This window comes from Microcebus murinus, chromosome 2 (genome assembly GCF_040939455.1).
Source record: "Microcebus murinus isolate Inina chromosome 2, M.murinus_Inina_mat1.0, whole genome shotgun sequence".
In the NCBI taxonomy this organism is placed as follows: Eukaryota; Metazoa; Chordata; class Mammalia; order Primates; family Cheirogaleidae; genus Microcebus; species Microcebus murinus.
The window spans coordinates 61,021,214-61,046,967 of record NC_134105.1 but is presented as its reverse complement, the minus strand read 5'-3'; the positions used below and the strand labels follow the sequence as shown (position 1 = coordinate 61,046,967).

The window sequence follows — 25,754 nt, the reverse complement described above, 5'->3', positions numbered from 1 at the left end:
GAATTATTATTATTATTTTTTTTTTTTTTTTTTGAGACAGAGTCTCACTTTGTTGCCCAGGCTAGAGTGAGTGCCGTGGCATTAGCCTGGCTCACAGCAACCTCAATCTCCGGGGCTCAGCGATCCTACTGCCTCAGCCTCCCGAGTAGCTGGGACTACAGGCATGCGCCACCATGCCCGGCTAATTTTTTTGTATATATATTTTTAGTTGGTCAATTCATTTATTTCTATTTTTGGTAGAGACGGGGTCTCGCTCAGGCTGGTTTCGAACTCCTGACCTTGAGCAATCCGCCCGCCTCGGCCTCCCTTAGTGCTAGGATTACAGGCGTGAGCCACCACGCCCGGCCTCTTGAATTATTTATTGATATTCTTAATGTTTAGTTTGTATCTAACATAGCACAATGTTTTTGCTTTCCTGTTGTTTTCTGGGGCGGGGTGGTTATCTAGTGTTTGGAGACATACTTTGGCCTTCAGCCCACAGTAAACTATGTCATTTTATACACAAATAATCTGATCTCAATATGGCATTATAGAACAAAAACTTTATTGGAATCAGAGATAACCTTTTGTATAAGCACAGTAAATAATTGTACAGTGTTATTTCAGGAGGGCTTGGGTAGCACAGAGAAAAAAGATTTTTGAGGTACTGTACATCTGTGAAAGAGAAAAAGGATGCACAAAACATAGGGGATAGTAAAGACTAAACTCATATGCTTCATAATTTGCCAGCAGTATTTTATTTATGAAGAGGATTTGGACAGTATTTTAATTTTCTTTTCATTTGAGATGGTACCATCACTGTATTAGATCCAAAATCCTTTCATAGAGTAAGCAAATTCCATTTATTGTTTTCTACAAAAAACTGTGTTAAAAAATATTACAGAAAATTAAGGAATTCACAGATTTTTTCCATGCAGAAATTACTCTCTAATTAAATTATTTAAATAAATCTTCTTAATGAAGGACCTTGGAAAGATATAATGGAAAAAATATTTCTTTTAGGAGGGTCCCTGAAAAGACTCAAACAGTTAAATAAAAGGAATACTAGGATGACTTTAAGAAAGAGATTTTATTATTTTTTAAGAGAAAAATTCTAGGTTACCTTAGAATGGCTGCTCATGTAAATTGAAATTAACACTTGTAGTTCTTTCTGTCTGAATTATGCTATAAGCGTGGACTATGATTGATCAGAGCTCTGCCTATTGATGATTTGAAAGATGAGGCTTAGAAAGGTACGAGTGACCTTAGGTGATAGTCTTGGGAAAGTACTAATTCTGGAATACAGAATGCAAGAGGTGGGGTGAGGGTGAGGTGTCCCATGGATTCTTGGTAGGGAAAGCAAAGAAGAAAGCAGCTGAAGATAAGGGCACTATAGAAGCAAGATAGCATTTTTTTTTTTAAAGAGAAATCCTGTCCCTCTACTGCCTCAGAAAGTACCATTTATTAAAGAAACTACACTTCAGAGTAGCCACAGAAGAGGGTGCTCTTGAACTGAGAAATCTAATAAGCCAACTTGTCTTTCTCTCTCCATCACAAGACAACTTGCTATTGCTGAAAAAGCCAATGCAGATAATTCTCAATAGAAAAAAGAAGCCAGCATCTGTACAAAGTTACTATAAAACAGAAAATTAAAATCAAACTTTCTCAGTAAATTATACAAATACACACAAAGAATGGAAGCAAAAATAAAAAGAAAGGAATAAAAGAAAACTGAAAAAGCGAGGAAGTCTGAAATGTAATACTGGAACATGAATAACCTACACTAAACAAGCAATTGCATTATGAAAGGACACCATGAGTCAGACATGCAAAAACTCACAGTTGAAATGGAAAAACAAGAGGAAGAAGTGTGCCACAGCAACTGACTGAACTCTTAAAAGAAAATGATGAAAAAACATAAAACTCATCTCAGAAATGAAAAGTGAATTACCAGGTACTGAAAGGAAGATAGGTATTCCAGAAATTCAGTAAGAGACGTAAAGAATAGAAATGAAAGAGTCAAGAAAATGAAAATGAAATAAGAGAGAGAAAAAGAAAGCAATAGGGAAGATCCTACATATTTACTTCAACACCTAGAATTAAGGAACAAACAGAAAATTAACAGATAAAGTATTTTAAATTAGAATTAAAAACCTTTTTTGAAATAAAATGAGATTTGAATTTCTATATTGAAATATGGAAATTACAAATATGGAAATATCCAAATTTCAATATGGAAATTCAAATCCTATCTCCTATATACCTGAGACAATTGATCTAGAACAACCAACTCTGAAGATATGTTAAGAATGTTAGACCTTAAAATAAAAGGGGGAAAAAGGCCTTTGAACCTCTAAGCCAAAAAATAATAAGTAATTTTAAAATGAAAAATACATTTAAGATGAAAATAATTAAAATGCAAAGAAAATCAACTTGGCTTCTTGATAGCAACATAAAGCAAGAAATCAATGGACAGACATTTTTAAAAAATTAAAAATGACTAATCATTTTAACTGAGTGTGAAACATTGAATAAGGAAAAAACTGTTGTGTCCATAGTGATACCCAAGATTACTTGTGAGTTGCGTTTTGAGTGACTTTGAAAAAATGCTACAGTTAAGAAAATTTTCAGACATACCCTCTGTTGATAAATGCTGAAATATTTAGATATGAACTGTCATGATATCTGCAACTTACTTTCAGATAGGCCAGCAAAAAATAATATAAAAAATGTAGAACTGTATTTGGAATTTTTCATAACAACTACTTGGCATTTTAAAAAGTTACTCAAAACAAATTGCCAAATTTTGAATATTTTTGCATACCTAAAGAAATATATCTTTTATATTGACCAAGAGATATTCTTGTGAGTAAAATGTATTCCATCTTATACATTGTTACTTTAGATCTTTGGAATAACCAACTAAGAGTAACTTTTTCATACTTCTGTATACTCTTAGAATTACTGTCAATGATCTAATCTTTGCTTTTTCTAGCAGATACTTATTGTAAACTGCTGGTGCCTTAACAGGAATAAAGGTAGTGGCACAAAATTGCATGAATAGTCACTATATTCTCCCCACTGTAAACCACAGTAAAGAAGAAATAAAAATATGTCACTTTCACTTAAGAATGTCCTTTCAGAAGATCCTTTCATTTAAGAATTTTTCTTGGAGAAAAAACTATTAATTCAGTTATTTTTCTTTTTATTATTGAGTTATAATATTTATATATTTTTGATATAAATCCCTTTTCAGTTATATGATTTGAAAATATTTCTCCCATTTTGTAGATTGTTTTTTCACTTTCTTGAAAGTGAAAACACCAAAGTTCTAAAATTTGATGTCCAATTGTCTATTTTTTTATTTTGCTGTATATGTGATTTTTATACATAATATAGATCAACATTTTAAATATACATTGTAAAATATTTCAAAGCAATGTGAATTTTTTTGGTCAGTGAATATTTATTTTAGTTTATTTTTAATTGAAGTAAAAATATACTGTATTAGTTTGCTAGGGCTGCCATTCCAAAGTACCACAGACTGGGTGGCTTAAACAACAGAAATGTATTCCTCACAGTCTGGAGGCTAGAAGATGTTGGCAGGATTGATTTCTTCTAAGGCCTCTCTCCTTGACTTGTAGGTGGCTATCTTCCTCCGATGTCTCCATGTGGTCTTTACTTTGTCTCTGTGTCCTAATCTTTTCTTAGAAGGCTACTAGTCATATTTGACTAGGGCCAAATCTAATGACCTCATTTAACCTAATTATCATTTTAAAAACCCTGTCTACAAATATAATCCTATTCTGAGGTACTAGGGGTTATGAGCTTCAAAATGTGAATTTTGAGGATTATGTGGGGGTACTCCATTCAGCCCATAACAAATATACAACATGAAGTTTACCATTCTAACAATTTTTAAGTATACAGTTCAGTGGCATTAAATATTTGCATTATCGTGTAACTATCACCCCCATCCATTTCTAGAACTTTTTTTATCTTGTGAACTGGAACTTTACCTATTAAAAAATAACTCCATTGTTCCCTCCCTGCAACTCCTGACAACCACCATTTTACTGTCTGTCTTTATGAAACATAGTATTTTGAAACATTTTTTTTATCATTAGTGAGAATCTTCAAAATTCCCACAAATTAATTATTTTTATGCTAATTCTGCAAGGTATCTACAAACTTTTACCTAGATAAGATATTCTTGATGTTCTTAAATCATATGCAAAATTTTGTCTTCATTTGTACATCCATCTTTCTCTTGGAGAAAGATTCCAAAGTTCTCATCAGATTGCATAACTGCAACCTAGAGTCTTAGACCAGTCTTTTTTCATTTATTTTTCAAAGATAATTCAAAGTTTAGGTTTTTAAATTTTAATTTTTAAGTTGATAAGATGATGTATAATTTACAGAAAAAAGGAAAAAGGGAGTTTAAATACCTTCAAGTCTTATTATCTTGAAATCTAATGTTTATTTGCTATTTCTGAAAGGGTCAATAATTTAAAAAAAACATTTTATCCAATTTTCTTAATTTGAGAAGATTGTATTTTTAATTCTGTTTTCTGCAGTTACTATTTTATTTTGCATCAGGTATGCATTATGTCAACTTAGCATCTCATTGTAAATGTAAATATTAAAAAATATTTTCCAGATAAAATAACTTCTCTGAATTTTTATTTCATTTTATTCCTATATTCACTCAACAAACATTTGAATCTTTATTATATGTAAATATTATTTTATAGATATACAAAGAAGAATAAGACATGATTTTTGTCTTCAAGGATGTAAAAAATATATATACATAGATGTGTATAAACAAATTAATATATTTGAAAGAAGAATAAACAAAGAAGAGAATTGGTCGTTGGTCAAACAGATATAACAACATGGGGAACATAAGAAAGTCCCAGAGGTGCAAGGCCTCCTACGGGGTTGGCCAATGGCTGAAACAATAGACTGCTACATAGAGAAAGTGTTGCTAGAGATGAGGCTTGATGTGGTTGGAGCCATATGAAGACCTTTAAAGGCTATGATAAAAAAGCACCGTCTACGAACCGAGAGTTCTGAAATATTTTAAGTCTCAGAGAAAGACAGGATCTGAGAACATTGGCTGATGTTAGCTAACCTTATTACATAGTAATTTAATGCAGTATGAATATATTTATAGTCATGTCATTTAAAAATTTTCATTAGGTGGTTTTTCAAAGATTATTGATAAATACTGATTATTTAAAAAACTTACACAAAATATATGTTTTAATATATTTGGCATATTTAAATATTTCTCATATTTAAAAATAGTATTGGCCTTATCTCTATGTTTTTTAATTCTTTTTTTTCCAGTTTTAAGGACAATCAGATGGATGAAGAACTAATGGAACCTCTGAAATATGCTGAACAACTTCCTGTAGCTCAGATAATACACCAGGTTTGTTTTCCATTTTATTCTTTTGAAAGAAACAAGATTTTTAATCTCTGAAAAGTAATTGCTTTTGTTAGGTTTTTCAGAATCAATATGCTATAGCTGAAAGGCATTCTAGGCCGTCTGTCCCTATTTAGACTACACCTATTATAGTTGAAAGTCTCATTCAAAGCACACTATTAAAAGGCTACTTGCTATGTAACACTAGAAATCTTCCTTATGTAAAATACAGGGTAAAATCAGAATTATCTTTTGTGCATTACTTAACAATAAAACTTAATTTCAGAAAACTTTCATTTTGAACCATTGTATATAGTACTTGTTACAAGTGACAAGAAAAAAGAGCTGAAAAAATATCATATGGTGTAATTTTTTTTTGAGTAGCCAAAAAGAGAAAATCTTGTCCTGCATCCTCTACCTCACCCTATTATCAGCTCTTATAAAGTATAATTCTACATGTCATGTGGGCAATTGGTTCATTTCCAATTATAATGACTCTAGCAGTCCTTCTGCATAACTGAAATCTTAGAGAAGACAGTGTTATAAGTATTTAAGCTTAGACTTTGTACTGTAATTTTGACAGCATATAACCTCTGCCCTGTTGGTCCAGAATCTAATAATTTTAAATGATCTATTGACTAGAGACCAAACAGATTTTTCAGGACCTTATAAATATAGGAAAATTTAAAAGCCCTTAAATGTCAGAGTTCCTTAGAATTGTTATGAATGTTAATTGTTATTGTGAGTCTTTTCATATGTCTTTTTCAATCAAAAGAATTTTTATTTAGCTCATATATGTTGATTAGAAGTGCCAGTTTGAGCTTTACTAAAAGAAACAGAGGCTTTTACTTTAAAATGTTAGCTATATATATTTTTTCATTGACATTAAAATTTAGTATTAAAATTCTGTGAGAAACTACAAAAAATGGTCAGAAATTTGCTCCTTTGGGAAGCTCATCTGTGTTTGGTAACCAGGTCCAGTTTATATGTCAGGAATTCCCTAGTGTTGTCAGAGCTTAAATGACCTAACAGTCTGCAAATGTCACATTTAAAATTCTGTCTTCATGCCTGACTCTCAGCATAAATGAATTAAACAGCAGAGCAGGCAGCAAGTCAATATGTTCTTAACAGTAAGAGTGAGCAATGAAACAGTTTGTGGTTTGCTCAGAATAGGTAAATAGAATCTGCCCAGAACAGTTCACCTAGAATAAAATCAGAAAGGGGAAACAAGAATTAACCTATAAGATGGTTGACCAGATGAAATGTCAGTAATATTTTTATAGCATGAATGAACCAATAAACTACCTAGTTTATGTAACATCTGTGTTTTGCTCTTATACACTGTGTGAATTCAAAGATGAAAATTTTTGACCCTGGTGAAAATTTTAGACTGTGATTTTTTTTGACACTATAAAAGCCTGTATTAATTTCAATCCTGAGCTGTAAACATTATATTAAAATTCAGTAGTACCTGATATTACTAAATTTCTATCTTTAAGAAATTTTGCATGATAGTAATTTATTTTATTTTCATTTTTGTTGAATAAAATTAATTGTTTTCAATTAAAGAGTAGTCAGGAAAGGTCATTGTTAATATTAGGCTCTTCATCTATTCCTTTTCCTTCCCTTTTTTTTTCTTTTTTCTTTTTTTCTTTTTATTTTATTTTATTTTTTTTTATTTAGGCATATTATGGGGGTACAGATTTTAAGGTTTCAATAAATGCCCATTTCCTCCCCTCCCCCCAAAAGTCTGAGTCTCCATCATGACCATCCCCCAGATGGTGCACATCTCACTCATTATGTATGTATATACCCGCCCCCCTCCCCCCTCCCACCTGCCCAATACCCTATTACTGTAGTACCTATGTGTCCATTTAGGTGCTACTCAGTTAATACCAGTTTGCTGGAGAATATATCTGGTGCTTGTTTTTCCATTCTTGGGATACTTCACTTAGTAGTATGGGTTCCAGCTCTAACCAGGAAAATATAAGATGTGCTATATCACCATTGTTTCTTAGAGCTGAATAGTACTCCATGGTATACATATACCACATTTTATTAATCCATTCTTGGATTGATGGGCACTTGGGCTGTTTCCACAGCCTTGCAATTATGAATTGTGCTGCTATAAACATTCGAGTGCAGGTGTCTTTTTTGTAGAGTGTCATTGGATCATTTGGGTAGATGCCCAGCAATGGGATTGCTGGATCAAATGGTAGATTCACTTGTATCGCTTTAAGGTATCTCCATATTGCTTTCCACAGAGGTTGAACTAGTTTGCAGTCCCACCAGCAGTGTAGGAGTGTTCCTCTCTCTCCGCAACCACGCCAGCATTTATTGTTTGGAGATTTTTTGATAAAGGCCATTCTCACTGGGGTTAAGTGATATCTCATTGTGGTTTTGATTTGCATTTCCCTGATGATTAGGGATGTTGAGCATTTTTTCATATGTTTGTTGGCCATTCTTCTGTCTTCTTTAGAAAAGTTTCTGTTCAAGTCCTTTGCCCACTTTTTAATGGGGTTATTTGATTTTTTCTTCCTAATTTTCGTGAGTTCTAAGTATATTCTAGTTATCAGTCCCTTATCGGATGCATAGGATGCAAAAATTCTCTCCCATTCTGTAGGTTGTCTGTTTACTTTCATGACTATTTCTTTGGCTTCCTTCCCTTTTTTGATAGTATTGCAACTTAGGGACTGTTACCCTTGGCCTGTCCAAGTGGTCTCTAAACACGAATTATGTTGCCAGAAGTTCACTGATAAGTGCATTATTTGAAATCAACTTTTCCCCTAAGAGAATAGTAATGCAGGTAATAATTAGGTTCAGCCAATTCCATAAAATCTTTTGATCTATAATGTGTCTAAATTATAGCATTAGTATAATATATATTAATAACTAACCTCCACCTATTACTATTTTTATGAAAAGTATTTGCATTATAGTTTACCTATACCTCTTTTGGAACATGTGTCATTTTTATTTAAAATAAAGTTATTTATTTACATGTTTTATATGTCCTATTTGATTATCTTTCTGGACATTGTTGATTTGTTAATATTTCTTTCATCATCTTGCCTTGTACCATGTGTGCATATATCTGAATGGATACATATATATTTTTAGGGTACCTTGAAACACAGGACCACCTCTCATCCCTACCACCCAGTCATCAGAAGCCAAGGACTCTCACTGGTAGTACAATTTAGAAACTGCAGGAGAGATGGAGGCTTCTGAAGGGGAAGAAGGGGTAGAGGCCAAAATATGAGGAGAAACTTGAGAAATACAAGAGAGAGGAATGAGGCCCAATCATTTGAGTAATTTATTTCTTGTGTATGATATTTAAACTGCTTTTTATAATCAGGAGCTAGTTAGGATACTCACTGTTGTCATTTGTACAGTCAAATTATTTACCATTTTTCTAGCAGCCCTGGCAAATATGATTGTACATCTGAGCAGGAGACTCAAGTTATAAACAATAGAGTTAATAAGAGAATCTGGTGAGATAGCCAGACATAAGCTAAATAAAATTGATAGCTTCTCTATATTTGCAATAAACACATAGAAATGGTAATGGGAAAAATTTTCTGTCCAACAATGAAAAGAACTATAAAATAATTACAATTAAGTTTAACAAGGAAACCATAGGACCAATATAATAAGAATCATGCAAATGTGCCATGTTTCAGAAACAGAAAGATATACCAAGTTACTTGATGGTGGACAGGGAGAAACAATATGATAAAAGTATAATTTCTCCCAAATTAGCAATTCTAATTACAATGGAAACAAGTTTTTTTTAATGTTAGGAAAAAATAACTATATGATTTATATGGAAGAACAAGTGTCCAAGAATAACCAAAGAAAGTATGTAAGAGAAGTACTTGCTTTGCTGGATTTCAGAACATTAGCCTAAAGCAACTATAATCAGGTGACTATGGTGTGGACAGAGGAGTAGATGAAGGGATCAATGGAACACAATGGAGGAGTAGATTTCAAATTTGCTGGATTCTAATTCACAATAAGACATACTTTGTACATACATAATGATCCTTGATGAATATGTGTGTGTATTATAAGACAGAAATAGAAGTTTTCAAGACTCATTTACCCTTATTACATGATATACTTTATTTTCTTTTTCAATTCTGTTTTGTATTTTTTAAAATGGCAAGTAAGTCCTACTGAATTGATTTTACAAGCAATAGGTAGTCTTAACCTGTAGTTCAAAAGGCATTAGAATTTTGGAGAATCTAAAAAAAATTTTTATTATATTTGATAATTTAATATATGATAAAGATATTTTATTTCAGTAGGAAAACAGTTAAATCTCTATTTCATGTTATGAACAAAATAAATTTTGTATAGGTTAAAGATTTAATGTAAAATAAATAAGTAGCTAAAAATCTTAGAACAACATATAGACAACTACATGTTTAATCTGAAAGTAGGGAAGAACTTTAATGAACACTAAAACCCCAAAGATATATTTAGTTCCATAAAAATGGAATATTTTATATGATATAAGGTACCACAAAGTTAAAAGACAAATGTTAGAATCAAGACAAATATATTTACAAAGATGATAACAGTAAATTGGCTCATATGTATAATATAATGTACAGAGAACTCTTTGAAGTTTATAAAAGGCAAACAAAATAACTCGGTAGAAAACAGTACAAAAGAGATGAAAAACAATTTAGAAAAAAAAAAACTGAAAAGGCCAATCAATGAGAGAAAAGCCTCAATCTCAGTAAGGAAGTACACATTACAAATTCAATGACATTATTTAATGCTCATCAAACTGATATAATATCATACCTTGAAAAACAGTTTGGCAGTTTCTCAAAAGGTTACAAAAGTTACCATATAACCCAGTATTCCAATCTAGGTATATACCCAAGAGAAATAAAAACATGCATCTACACAAAAACTTGTGCATGAATGTTCATTGCAGCATTATTGTTTTGTTTTGTTTTGTTTTTTTTGAGACAGTCTCGCTTTGTTGCCTAGGCTAGATTGAGTGCCGTGTCATCAGCCTAGCTCACAGTAACCTCAAACTCCTGGGCTCAAGCGATCCTACTATCTTAGCCTCCCGAGTAGCTGGGACTACAGGCATGCGCCACCATGCCTGGCTAATTTTTTCTCTATATATTAATTGGCCAATTAATTTCTTTCTATTTTTAGTAGAGACGGGGGTCTCACTCTTGCTCAGGCTGGTTTTGAACTCCTGACCTCGAGCAATCTGCCCCCCTTGGCCTCCCAGAGTGCTAGGATTACAGGCGTGAGCCACTGCGCCTGGCCTGCAGCATTATTTTTAAGTGCCAAAAAGTAGAAACAACCCAAATGTTCATCAACTATGTAAATAGATTAGGAAAATACAGTATTAATATATCCATAGAGCAGAATATTATTCAGCAATAAAAGGGAATGAAGTACAGATACATGCTACAATGTGCATGAACCTTGAAACCATTATGTTAACTGAAAGAAGCAAATCACAAGAAACACAAATTGTATGGTTACATTTATATGAAATGTCCAGAATAGCCAAATCTAGAAAATAGATTAATGGTTGTTGAGGTCTGGGATGAGGTAGGAGAGGGGGGACCGACTGCTGATGGTACAGGGTTTCTTTTTTTGGAGTAATGAAAATGTTTTAAACTTAGTGGTAATAATTGCATAGTTCTGTGAATATTCCAGAACCATCAAATTATACACTTTAAAAGGGTGAATTTTGTGGTATGTAATTTTATCTCAATAAATATATTTTAAAAATTAAAACCACCCGTTTCTGGCAGAGATGCTAGGAAAAAATGCTTGTGTACATTGTGGGCAGATATATGAATTATTCCTACCTTTTTAGAAGGCCAACTGGCAACATCTCTTCACATTTAATATACAGACGCTCCCTGACTTATAATGGTTTGACTTAAAATTTTTCAACTTTACTGTCGTGTGAAATGGTAGCAGTTTTGATGTAATGGATAGTATTCAATAAATTACATGAGATATTCCACACTTTATTATAAAATAGTCTTTGTGTTAGATGATTTTGCCCAACTGTAGGCTAACATAAATGTTCTGAGCACATTTAAGGTTACTAGGCAAAGCTATGATGTCTGATATGTTAAATGTATTAAATTCATTTTTGACTTACAATATTTTCAATTTGCAATGGGTTTACAGGTACCCCATCATATGTAGAAGAGTGTCTATATATGCACTCTTCTACACAATGGTTGCACTCATGAGAATCTAGCCCATGATTCTAATATATAAATAAAAGTGGTCATATGTAAATATCTCAGTACGTGATATTTATAGCAGCCTTACTGTGGATACAACAAACTGGAAACAATGTAAATGCCCCTCAGCATACTTGATAGAGTGAGTATGATTTTTCAGGAGCCGTAATGCAATAGAGCAAATGCATGCTTTTCTTTATTTTTTTAAAATTGGATTTATTTTCTTTTCAACTAACCTTCTTTCCTTTCCCTCCTGAGAGCAGAAAATTTAATGAAGTCACTTTTAGATAAAGTCACTCACACCCAGGGTTTTCTCCCTCTTCTGCTTCTTCCTGGGATGATGGAATCACAGCTCAGGTATAGGGTATAGTTGACATGGCTTCATGGCACTAAGAAATCCAGTCTTCCTCCACTGAGATACATTGTTACATTGTATAGTTTTAGATTGGCATCTATTCGGGTAACCACTGAGATGGCTAGTGTGCACAGCACATGTGTTAATACTTGACACATCATTTCTCCATACATGGTTACATAGCTCTGGCAAAATTAGAGGAAGAGAACAAAGTAGGTAATGGTAGAGACCAGCTCGTCATTTGGTATCATTCCTTAGCTTCCCCTCCCTTCTGTCTTCTGACTCTCACTTTTCTTTCTTCTCCTTTCCCTCCATATTTCCTTCTATTTCATTCTAGTAAGTCAAGGTGATAGAATTCTTCCCAAATATTGGTTAATTTTATTAGTATTTTTGTTGAACAGTAAATTAAATGGAGTGTTTAATGCATAGTAGACACTGGATAAGTATGATGACTGTTGATGTTGAATTTAGGCTTTTTTGACATACACTGTTTGAGAAGCAAAGAGTTAAGGGATCTCTATAAAGGTCACCAAGAGCTTATTGACAAACCTGATGATGGTACTCAGACTCCTTTCATAGCCAACAATGGTAGAATTTATTAAACATTCCTGAAAAGGTATGCAAATTGTAGTATCCGTTATATAACTATTTAGGCAATCTAGTGGTCCTGTAGCAAAGTATAAAAGTACAAATCATGAGAAATATAAACTGCAATTATTATTATAAAGGACATTACTATATATGAAAGTACAACTAATCCTTTAAAGATTTATTAAGTTCTTAGGACTTAGAATATTATGTAGAAATAGCAGAAAAATATATACAAAGAAAGTGGTTTGGTTGACTTTGCATGAATATGTTGATAATTTCCCTTTAAAGGTAATTATTTTTTCTCTAGATCTGTTTACTAGGAAGGGAAGTAAACAAAAATAAATCCAATTAAATAAAAATAAACTAGGAAGGGAAGTAAACAGATAGGGAGGTAAACTAGTTCTGTAGAACTAGTTTGTCTTATTGAGACAGAAATAGAGACATGTGGATGATTTTTCCATGTAAGTAAACTTTACATTTACTTCACAGATATAAATTTTAAAATTAAAATACTTTTAAAAAAAGCACTTGAATTTTGAATTAAGATTTGAAACTTTTGAATATAATTTGATATATTTATGGAAAATTGGTATTTTTTTCTTTTTTTGTAAAAAGAATCACTGGCAGATAAGTCAGGTAACATTTTTCTTTTTTTACAATTAGTAGGTTCATTTCCCTTTAATTTGTAAACATTAAAAGTTGATTAGCACCATGTAGTGTTTATTGAATTATAAAATGACAGTGACTTAAAAAATAGACACAAAAGTCTTTTAAAAAGAGAAAATATGTATGTAGTTATTAGTAGTGTATTAGTAGTGTATTAGTTTCAAACATAGATGTCATTTAAACTTCTTTGAAGTGATATATTTAGAAATGTACAAAAAATGAAAATGTCAGTAATAAATATATTTATAATTTAGCTGTTGTTATTATAACACTTTAGTCTCATCTAGTCAGGCATGTCTTTTTTATTTTTATTTTTTATTTTAGCGTATTATGGGGGTACAAGTGTTAAGGCTACGTATATTGCCCATGCCCTCCCTCCCCCCTCAAGTCAGAGCCTCAAGCGTGACCATCCCCCAAATGTTGCACATCTCACTCATTGTATTTGTAGATACCCATCCCCTCCTCCTCCCCCCACCCTCCCGACACCCGATAAATGTTATTCCTATATGTCCACTGAGGTGTTGATCCGTTAATACCAATTTGCTGGTGAGTACATGTGGTGCTTGTTTTTCCATTCTTGAGATACTTCACTTAGTAGAATGGGTTCCAACTCTAACCAGGAAAATACAAGAGGTGCTATATCACCATTGTTTCTTAAAGCTGAATAGTACTCCATGGTATACATATACCACATTTTATTAATCCACTCATGAATTGATGGGCACTTGGGTTGTTTCCACAACTTTGCAATTGTAAATTGTGTTGCAGGTGTCTTTGAGTGCATGTGTCTTTTTCATAAAGTGACTTTTGATCTTTCGGGTAGATGCCCAGTAGTGGAATTGCTGGATCAAATGGTAGATCTACTTGTATCGCTTTAAGGTATCTCCATATTGCTTTCCACAGAGGTTGAACTAGTTTACAGTCCCACCAGCAGTGTAGGAGTGTTCCCATCTCTCCATATCCACGCCAACTTTTATTGTTTGGGGACTTTTTGATAAAGGCCATTCTCACTGGAGTTAAGTGATATCTCATTGTAGTTTTGATTTGCATTTCCCTGATGATTAGAGATGTTGAGGATTTTTTCTTATGTTTGTTGGCCATTATTCTGTCTTCTTTTGAGAAGTTTCTGTTCATGTTCTTTGCCCATTTTTTGATAGGGTCGTTTGATTTTCTCTTGCTGATTTTCCTGAGTTCTAAATAGATTCTAGTTATCAGCCCTTTATCGGATGTGTAGCTTGCAAAAATTTTCTCCCATTCTGTGGGTTGTCTGTTTACTCTTTTGACAGTTTCTTTGGCAGTGCAGAAGCTTTTTAATTTTATCAGGTACCATTTATTTATTTTTGTTGCTGCTGTGATTGCCTTTGGGGTCTTCTTCATAAATTCTTTGCCTAGGCCAATGTCTAGAAGAGTATTTCCAACGTTTTCCTCTAGAATTCTAATAGTTTCACACCTAAGGTTCAAGTCTGTTACCCAGTATGAGTTGATTTTTGTGAGAGGTGAAAGGTGTGGTCTTGTTTCAGTCTTCTACATGTGGCTATCCAGTTTTCCCAGCACCATTTATGGAATAAGGATTCTTTTCCCCAGTGTATGTTTTTGTCTGCTTTGTTGAAGATTACTTGGCTATATGAGGATGGTTTTATATCTGAGTTCTCTGTTCTGTTCCACTGATCAATGTCCCTGTTCTTGTGCCAGTCTCAAAATGTTTTAATTACTATAGCCTTGTAGTGTAGAAGTCTGGTAAATTGATACCTCCTATTTTGTTTTTACTGCCTAAGATTGATTTTGCTATATGGAGTCTTCTCTGGTTCCATACAAAGCATAAAATTATTTTTCCTATATCTGTGAAAAATGATGGTGGCATTTTGATAGGGATTGCATTGACTCTGTAGGTCACTTTGGGTAGTATAGACATTTTAACAATGTTGATTCTGCCGACCCATGAGCATGGTATATTCTTCCACCTGTTTACATCCTCTGCTATTTCATTCTTCAGTGTTTCATAGTTCTCCCTGTAGAGGTCTTTTACCTCCTTAGTTAAATATATTCCTAGGTACTTTATTTTCTTTGTTGCTATTTTAAAGGAAATCGAGTCTTTGATTTGCTTCTCACTTGTACTGCTGTTGGCGTATATGAATGCCTCTGATTTCTGTGTATTGATTTTGTATACTGAGACTTTACCAAATTTATTTATCAATTCAAGGAGTCTCTTGGTTGAATCCTTGGAGTTTTCTAGGTATAATATCATGTCATCAGCAAAGAGTGAGAGTTTGATCTCTTCTGTTCCCATTTGGACGCCCTTAATTCCACTCTCTTTTCTGATTGCTGTAGCACAGACTTCCAGCACTATATCGAATAGAAGTGGAGATAGTGAGCAACCTTGTCTTGTTCCAGTTCTAAGTGGGATTGCTTTCAATTTTTCCCATTCAGTATGATATTGGCTGTGGGTTTGTCATATATGGCTTGTATCATTTTTAGGTAAGCCCCATCTATGCCTATTTTGTTGAGCGTTCTTATCATAAAAGGGTGTTGAAATTTGTCAAATGCTTTTTCTGCATCTATTGAGAGGATCATATGGTCTTTGTTTTTGCTTCTGTTTATATGGTGAATTATATTTATAGATTTGCATTGTTGAACCATCCCTGCATCCCTGGGATGAAGCTCACTTGATTGTGATGAATTATTTTCTTGACAAGCACCTGGATTCGATTGGCTAGGATTTTGTTGAGAATTTTTACATCTATATTCATAAGGGATATTAGTCTGTTTGTTTTTTTGTTTCATCCTTTCCTGGTTTTGGTATCAGGGTTATGTTTGCATCATAAAATGTGTTGGGGAGGATTCCATTCTTCTCAATGTTGTGGAATAATTTCTGCAGGATGGGCACCAGTTTTTCTTTGTAGGTGTGGTAAAATTCAGGTGTGAAACCATCTGGTCCAGGAGTTTTCTTTTTAGGAAGGTTTTTTATTGCTGTTTCAATTTCAGTACTTGATATTGGTCTGTTCAGGCGTTCTATTGCTTCCTGATTGAGCCTAGGGAGGCTGTGTGTTTCTAAGAAATTGTCCATTTCCTCCACATTTTCCAGTTTGTGTGCATAGAGGTTTTCGTAGTATTTATAAATTATATCTTGTATGTCCGTGGCATCTGTTGTACTTTCTCCCTTATTGTTCCTGATGGAGCTTATTAGAGAATTTTCTTTTCTGCTTTTTGTTAGTCTAGTGAAAGATGTGTCAGTTTTGTTTATTTTTTCAAAGAACCAACTTTTTGTTTTGTTAATCTTCCGTATGGTTTCCCTGTTATCAATTTTGTTTAGTTCTGATTTGATCTTAATGAAAAGAGCAAAGCCTACAAGAGATGTGGGATTATGTGAAGAATCCAAACATGAGGGTTATAGGGTTACCCGAAGGGGAAGAAGAAAACACTCAAGGGTTGGATAAGCTATTTGAAGATATAATAGAGGAAAATTTCCCAGGCCTTCTTGAGTTTAAGAAGCTCAAAGGATCCCCGGGAGATTCAATGCAAACAGGAAGACTCACGACATGCAGTCATCAGACTAACCAAAATATCAACCAAAGAGGCCCTTCTATGAGCTGTAAGACTAAAGAAGCAAGTAACATACAAAGGAAAGCCAATCCGAATAATGCCAGACTTCTCTACTGAGACTTTACAAGCAAGGAGAGACTGGGGCCCCATTCTCACTTTTCTGAAACGGAATAATGCCCAGCCTAGAATCTTATTCCCTGCAAAGCTAAGTTTTGTATATGAAGGAGAAACCAAGACATTGTCAGATAAGCAAAGACTGATGGAATTCACCAAGACAAGACCAGCCCTTCAAGAAGTACTCAAAACAGGCCGGGCGCGGTGGCTCACGCCTGTAATCCTAGCACTCTGGGAGGCCGAGGCGGGCGGATTGCTGAGGTCAGGAGTTCGAAACCACCCTGAGCAAGAGCAAGACCCCGTCTCTACTATAAATAGAAAGAAATTAATTGGCCAACTAACATATATAGAAAAAATTAGCCGGGCATGGTGGCGCATGCCTGTAGTCCCAGCTACTTGGGAGGCTGTGGCAGGAGGATTGCTTGAGCCCAGGAGTTTGAGGTTGCTGTGAGCTAGGCTGACGCCATGGCACTCACTCTAGCCTGGGCAACAAAGCGAGACTTTGTCTCAAAATAAAAAAAAAGAAGTACTCAAAACAGTGTTACCCACGGATCAGTACAGTAAACACTCACAAATGTAAATCTACTCAAAAGCTAAAGATCAAAGCCAAGAAACCACAATGGCTCAAGAGACAAAACAAAGCAACAAAGTTCAACCCAACATAATGAACAGAAATCTGTCCCACCTGTCAGTTATCTCAATACATGTAAATGGCTTCAACTCCCCACTCAAATGCTATAGGCTGGCCGAATGGATGAAAAAATACAAACCAAGTATCTGCTGCCTTCAGGAAACAAATCTAACCTGCAAGGATGCAGTTAGACTAAAGGTAAAGGGGTGGAGAACAATGTTTCAAGCAAACGGAAGCCAAAAAGAAAGCTGGCGTGGCGGTGCTGATTACAGATAACTTCGTTTTTAAATAAAAAAAGTAATAAAAGACAAAGAAGGTAACTATATAATGGTGAAGAGTACAGTTCAACAAGAAGACTTAACAATTCTAAATATATATGCACCTAACCTATGTGCACCCAGATTCATAAAGCAAATTCTACTTGACCTAAACAAATGGATAAACAACAACACCATAATAGAGACTTTAACACCCCACTGACAGCACAGGACAGCTCCTCCAAACAGAAAATCAATAATGAAATAATGGACTTAAACAGAACTCTAGAACAAATGGGCCTGACTACAGGACATTCTACCCCAAAACCACTGAATATATGTTCGTCTCATCAGCTCATGAGTCATTCTCTAAGATTGACCATATCCAAGGACACAAAGCATGTCTCAAGCATTTTAAAAAAATAGAAATCATACCATGTATCTTTTCAGATCACAATGGAATAAAAGTAGAAATCAACCGTAACAGGAACTCTCATTTCTACACAAAGTCATGGAAACTAAACAACCTTCTGCTGAATGATCACTTTATAAATGAGGATATCAAGATGGAAATCAAAAGATTCTTTGAACTAAATGACAAAGGACACAAGTTATCAAAACCTGTGGGACACAGCTAAAGCAGTCCTGAGAAGAAAGTTCATTTCCATAAATGCCTATATCCAAAAGTTAAAAAGATCACAAATAGACAACCTAATGAATCATCTCAAAGAGCTGGAAAAAAAAGAACAGACCAACCCCAAAACCAGCAGAAGGCATGTCTTTTTATTTATTTCACTTTGCATCAAGAGTCAGTTTTAGCTATCCTTGGCAGATATTAAAATATTCAAACCAGTACTATTTAGATATGGAAGGTGACACTAATACAAAAATATAGGTAGATCATATAGGTAGGTAGAGCAGAACATATATGAGCAGAATAGGTAGATTACCTAGGGAACCTGGAAACCCTAATATGTATATGGTTTATATAAATGATAAAGATGCATCGGAGATCAATGGGAAATTAAAGGATTATTCAATAAATGATGCTGAGACAATTGATTAACTATTAAAGAGGGAGGAATACTAGTTTCTTACTTTCTAACACATGGAAAAAGTACATTCCAATTGGATTATAACTTAATGTGAAAAATAAAAGCAAGACATTAGAAAAGTGTACTGGCAAATATTTATAGGTAAGGATTTCTAAGCATGAAAATTGTAGCAAAAACTACAAAGGAAAATTGATATATTTGACTTTGCAAAAATGTAAAATTTGTTTACATCAAAATGCAAAGGCAGATACTTAAGTGGAAAAATATTTTTCTTACAGAATTTATATCCTTATAATAAAGAGCTTTTATAGGAAAGTTATAAGGAAACCTATATAGGAAAGCTATAGAGATAAGGAAAAAATTGAACACCCCAATGAACTTACACAAAGAACTTACACATGCCTCAAAAGTTGAAATACAAAAATGGCTAGTAAACTGATAAAAACATGTTGGTGTTCATTAATGATCTAAGAATTGTTTATTTCACCCAGAAAGTACCATTTTTTCATCTCTTAGATTAGCAAAGATATGAAAAGTAATAATATTCAGTTGTGACTACTGGAGGAGAGTATAAATTGGTACAAATTGATGTCATTTTGATAATTTGTTCCAAAATATGTAAATACATTTATAAACTAGTTAAACATGACAGGCTGAAAATGCAGTGAATTCTTTTCCTTCCTAACAACCCTACTAAAATGAGAATAAAGACATCAAATATATAAACCCCAAAAGACAAAAAAAATAGAAAAGTAGAAATAGTGGATGAGAGCAGCAACAAAATTTGGAAGAAGAAAAAGTTACCATTGGACAAATGATAACCAATTTAGCAGAGTGGAAAAGCTTAGCCCTACCCTCCATCATGGAGAGCCCTGTAAGAAAAAGCCAGTTTGTACTACAGAACCTTGGAAGGGTAGGTACTAGGCACTTCAGAGATTGGGTCCAAAGTAGAGCTCCCTCTTGTCCTCCCAAGTGTTCTCCTTCTATTTCACTCTCAGAACACTGACATTCAGGCTTACATTTTATTAGGCAGAAGACTGGACAATTCCTCCCTGAAATTTCCATTCTAATATAAAAATTGTGTACATTTTGAAATTTGCAGCACCCCTGTTTCATAGCCATGTCCCAGTCTGTTTACCCCATTTGTAAGCCCACTGGTTGATAAGCCCACTGGTTAATGTACAAAGAGCTTATGATCAGCTTTTTATTGCCTCACTCTTAACTATGAAGATACAACCAAGAGTCATCAGACTTTTGGGGAATGTATTCTTACAAAAGGGAAAGATCAAAATAACAAATGGAAAAAGGGGACTTAGCAAACATGGACAATGGTAGGAACAGAACACAAAAACAATAGTAACAACAACAATAATAATCTCAGAAAGAAATGAGAAGGTATTTTATTTATGAAACAGGATACTTACCACAAGAAATATTCAGAACACAAGCAAAACTTGAAAATTAAAACAATGAGTAGAAATAATAATTTCAATAGAAGAAAAGTTTGAAGGCAAAGTTGAGGAAATTCCTCCTCAACAAGATAGAACAGAAAGACAAACAGAAGGAAAATTGGAGGAAAAAGTTAAGAAAATTAGAGGAGTAATTGTTGGTAGCTAATTCTTCATGAGTCTGTCACATTTCTTTACATCTTGTGAGCAGAGTCACTAAGAGCCTTTTGTTCTGGACTGTCTTGTCAAAGGTGTTTGTATAGTGAACAGACTTGAAAGATAGAGATAGTGACTCTGTCTGAGGTAAAGGGTAGATTTGGCTGCTCTCCAATATAATGAAGATAATCTCTACAGAGCAAAGTTGGACAGGTTTGTTGCAGGCTCTTATAAAAAGGTTTGAGGTTTTCTAATCTGGGATTCCTTGTCTGTTATTTAAACCTACTGTGTACATAACATCTACCTGGGCCCACCACTGCATTGCCGCCATGGGACTTGAAATGCAAGAGGAATTGACACAAATATGAAGCTTATTGACACAAATATGAAGCTATTATTCAAGTTACCTTGAATAATAAAGTTCTTTTTCTTTGACCCAAAAGTCTCATGTCTTCTGCCAGTATCCATGAAACTGTGCTAGGCCAGCTTGTGAGCTTGGAAATAGGGCAAAATTTCAGATACTTCACAGTTTTAGACAATAACTGATGAGGTGCAACATCTGACTAATGGAAGTACTAGAAAAAGAGAACAGAGAAAATGGAGGAGAGAATATATTAAAGAAATAAAACAAGAAAACTTTTCCAGAACTCAGTGGTTCATTAAGTGAACAATGAGTAGCAAATATGCCATACACCAAGGAACATAATTTTGAAATTTTTAGAATAGTAAAAAATGGAAAACTCCAAAAACTTCAAGAATAAAAATAAAAAAACCCAAAGCCCACAACCAAAAGAATAAGAATTGGAATGTCATCAGACTTCTCCATAGCAACACTTCAAACAAGAAAGCAGTGGAATGATGGCTTCAAAACGATGTGAGAAAATAATTTCCAATTTAAGGTTCTGTTCACTGCCAAATTATCCTTTAAGTATCATGACATAGGAAAGACATTCTAAGCCTCAGTAGCTATCTTTTCCCTATTCATCTTTTTCAAGAAGTTACTGGAGATACGATTCATTAAACGAAAGAGTAAACTAAAAAACCTGAAAAGATTTCATCCAGGACACCAGAGATTGTTCCATCAAGGTGAGATGTTAGTGAAATTTCCAGGTTGATGGTGAAGTGAGTTTTGGGGTGACAGTTGTGTAGAAGTTTAAAGGATAAAGAGTACAGATTGGAGCAGGACAATGGAGAGCTTCAAGATAGATGTCTGTGATGAGTGGAATGATGATGAATTACTTGATGTGTTTGATCATGCAAAGAGAAGTTTTAAACTTAAGAGATTTAGTTATAGCCATATAGAAAATTAACTCAACAGGATAATGAAGTAACTATTAATTTCAGGAACAAAAGTACAAGAAAAGATATATTATCAGAGTATATTTTGTGGCTCAACTCAAAGAATAGTTACATAATGAAACAATTGAATATTTAACAAAAATTTGCAACATAAATATGGTGACTACATTATGCTATGATAGCAACAAGGCATGGTATGAACTTGGTAAATACAAAGTACTGAATTTAAACCTCTCAGCAGCCTCTCTGTTCTTGGTTCTGAGGATTATTTTCTGTTTATGAAAGTAAATTTATCTTTATTATCTGGGGCCTGTTCCTAAAATAAGCAAGCATACACACACACACACACACACACACACACGTATGATTTAAGCAACTGGATTACAGACCTTTTAGCAGATGCTCACCTGGGGTTTAAGATGTGCGAGAGATTCAATTCTGGGACTGAACATCACGAGACAATTTTATCTTCATTAATTCAGGTCCCTCTACTACAGCAAAGGGTCTGTGTAAACAAAGCCACAAACCCACATATGCTTTAAAAACTTCAACTTACTCAACTGTTGTATACCAATGAATACTTTGCCTTGGCTAAGAAATATTATCTACTTCTCCCCTCCCCCACTGTGTTCTTACCCATATTCCAGGCTTTCTTTAGATCCCTTATTTCAGCTACAAGGCCTCTTACAAATCCTTTAATATTTTGATAAGATTAGTAGGTTACAAGGTTTCTATTTATTAATGCTTCTCTGCACACTGTACGTGATCATGGTAGAGTGTAACCTTACTATTCTCTTTTATTTATACAAGCCACATAAAGTCGAGAGCTATGTATCCATTACAGATTTAGTTTCTTGGAGAGAAATACTAGAATCTCCTGCTAGGCCTTCACTTAAAACATAGATTATCTTGCAAAGTCTTGTTTCATCTGTTCTTTGTTATTCCTTTTTAGTCCTAGACATAATTTTTTCCAGTATAACCAATTCATATGGTATCCTGGTGTGTTCATTGTCTCTCTTTGGGGGCACTCTTGGTATTTGGGTGGGACAGTTCTAGTTCTATTATTGTGCAGTACTGGGCAGTGCATTGCAGGATGTTTGGTATCTCTGGCCCTTCCAAATATTGGTTGCCATTGTGACACCAAAAAAATGTCTTCACCTTTTCTGAACTCCTCCCCTCCTGTGGAAGACAGTACCACATCAGGATGAGGACCATTTGCAGGTTGTTATTTGCAGTGTCTGTCGATTGAACCTGTTATTTGTATAATCTAGCCTCTTACTGTTATAATTGTGATGTTTCAAAATATGTATAATGGAGAATCTCTTCTCACTTTTCTGCATTCTGAAAAGTTGTCTTGAGCTCTGCAATTCTAGCTCCTGTCATTAAAGACATATATTAGGCTAATTTTTTAGTTCTCTGTCCTTGTTTATCATTAACTCTTCATTTTGTTCTATAGCTATTTTGGTATTTTAATGTTTTTTTAAAATTGCAGTAATGATTACCCCAATATAGCTAAACTTTACTAAAGATTGACTGAAATATCTATCAAGTAGAAAATCTCTGACACCTTTTTTAAAAAATGAGCCTATTGAATTATTGATATCTGGAAACTCATCAAAAGGGTGCTGAATCCGTATTACTCTCTCTGCCTAGAAACTGATTTAGATTGCTTCAAAATCTTATAGACCTTTCTCCCTGACCATAGCAACTTTAAAACTAATGTCTAGTGAAAAGTAATATATTGTTCATTTATTTTTATTCCAATTATAAGGCAAGTAATGAAAATTAAACTTCTTGAAGGTCATGTACATCAACTGGGATATGTTTTTAAATTAATATAAATTAACTTCAGCTTTCATGTTCTAACTTATGATAATCACTTCTAAGAATGTCACTTCTTGAGGAATAAATGAAAGTGGAAAGCTGTTTGAAAATAACAATCAATATTTCAATAATGATGTTTCATCAACTTGGTGTAAATTTGAAAATTTTTGGCCCATCTATAAATTTATCATTATATCATTTCTGATATATTAAATTTTTATGATAAAAATGAAAAGTGTGTCACTAATCATAGATATTCCAAAGCAAAAACAGATACTTGTTTTCATCCAATTTATGAAGATTTTAAAAATGAGAGTAGTAGTTGATGTTGACGAGGAGGCATCTGCTCTTTTCCATTTTTGTTGTGCAACTGTGAACAGGTACAAAACATCATATTTCACAATTGATCATAATCGTCATCAGAAAATAGTACCATTGAAGAAGTTATCATTTCCACTTTGCACGTGAATAAACTGAAGTTCAGAAGAGTTTAAATAATTTGCCTGTGGTCGTCTATCTCATAAATGGTAAAGCCAGAATTTCATTCTAGGTCTGTTTGACTTCAAAGTCCATCCTCTTAACTACTGTGCCATTCATTCTCCTTACAAACATTTAAAATTTCTTACAAAGAATTTTGTTCCCAGAAACTTTTATGAATGAGGTGTCAACAGGTGTAATGTATGTTCTGGTTAATTGAAAACATATTTTGGAAGAATAAATATCAACAGATTTAGTTCAATATTCTTTAGTAGATGAGTATCCATCTCTTTATAAAATGGCCAAAAAAGAGTCATCCTCTTCAAAATTTTGTTTCTGATTTCCTTCTTCACCCCAATTTTACTTGGCTTCCCAATGAGGATTTGAGAAAGTAGAGATCTGAAGGGATATGGTTACAAAAAGTGATAGGGGAGGGTGCCTTAAATTAGCTTTGATTATTTAAAATTTTACCTACATATTACTCACTTGAAAAGAGAGAAAAGTTTTTGCTATGTGGTTACTTATTCGGAAGTGTACCATATCTAGTTCAGATTGTTCAGCAACCTTAAGGATTTAATAAGCTTTTGTGAATAATCCAGATAATCTAGCCTCTATTTATAACATGATCTTTAAGGACATTATTTTTTATTTCTGTACAAATGATGCTAAAGAGAATGTTTAGAATATAACTCACTCAGTGGTTGAAGATTGCATGTACTAATTTTTTATCTGTTCCCCACTACTGTGAGCAGCCTAATAAATAGTGGAATGTCCAAAGTTGTAAGAAAAAATGAGTGTCAAAGAGCCTTAATGATCATTAACTTATAAGTGGACCTGGAATACTTGAGAATTAGCTATCTATACACAGCTAAAGCAGTCAGTAATTAAAAACAACTAGACAAGTACACATTTATTTCACAAGTCAAAGTAATTTAGAGTTCATCACATTTAGAAAGCAGACATCCCTAATGAATATTAGACATTTGACCCTTTGTATTGCTTTGAATATTAAGATACTTGGTAGTAATTAACTTTACTCCCTTTGTGTTACAGCTTCTTCATCACAGTTACTAAGACAAAAGGCTTTTTCAGAAAAGTTTTTGGTGCTTCTTCACAAAGAATATATTAGAAATTTTTTTCTTCTTTTAAAATATTTTTTATGAATAGTAAACACTTGTTAACATATACTTTATAATAGATTTTCATTTTATTAGCAGGTACCATGACTGAGTCATAATGGCAGTTCTAAATTGAGTTTTGATCTTTTAAAATTCATTGCAATTTCATAAATATGCCAAATATGAAGAATGTTTTCTTTTTCTGTATTCCATTCTGATGTATTCTTAGGTTTTCTGGCTGTACTTGTTTTAAGGTAAAGTATAGACCATAATATTAGGGGCATAAATGTGCTTTGGTAGAGGATTATTGGTTTTTTGTTTTTGTTTTTGTTTTTTTTGAGACAGAGTCTCACACTGTTGCCCGGGCTAGAGTGCCGTGGCATCAGCCTAGTTCACAGCAACCTCAAACTCCTGGGCTCTAGCAATCCTTTTGTCTCAGCCTCCTGAGTAGCTGGTACTACAGACATGCACCACCATGCCTGGCTAATTTTTTCTGTATATTTTTTTAGTTGGCCAATTAATTTCTTTCTATTTATAGTAGAGACAGGGTCTCGCTCTTGTTCAGGCT

The 25,754-nt window shown here is 33.7% G+C and overlaps 1 protein-coding gene across 1 annotated transcript in view; it reads left to right on the top strand.

Moving 5' to 3' along the window:
• PIGK (phosphatidylinositol glycan anchor biosynthesis class K) overlaps positions 1-25,754 on the top strand; it is a 111,437-nt gene that overhangs the window by 68,780 nt on the left and 16,903 nt on the right. The window contains exon 10 of the mRNA XM_012787798.3: positions 5,335-5,419. Coding sequence (XP_012643252.1) covers positions 5,335-5,419 — 85 coding nt within the window. The remainder of the gene's footprint in view (positions 1-5,334; positions 5,420-25,754) is intronic.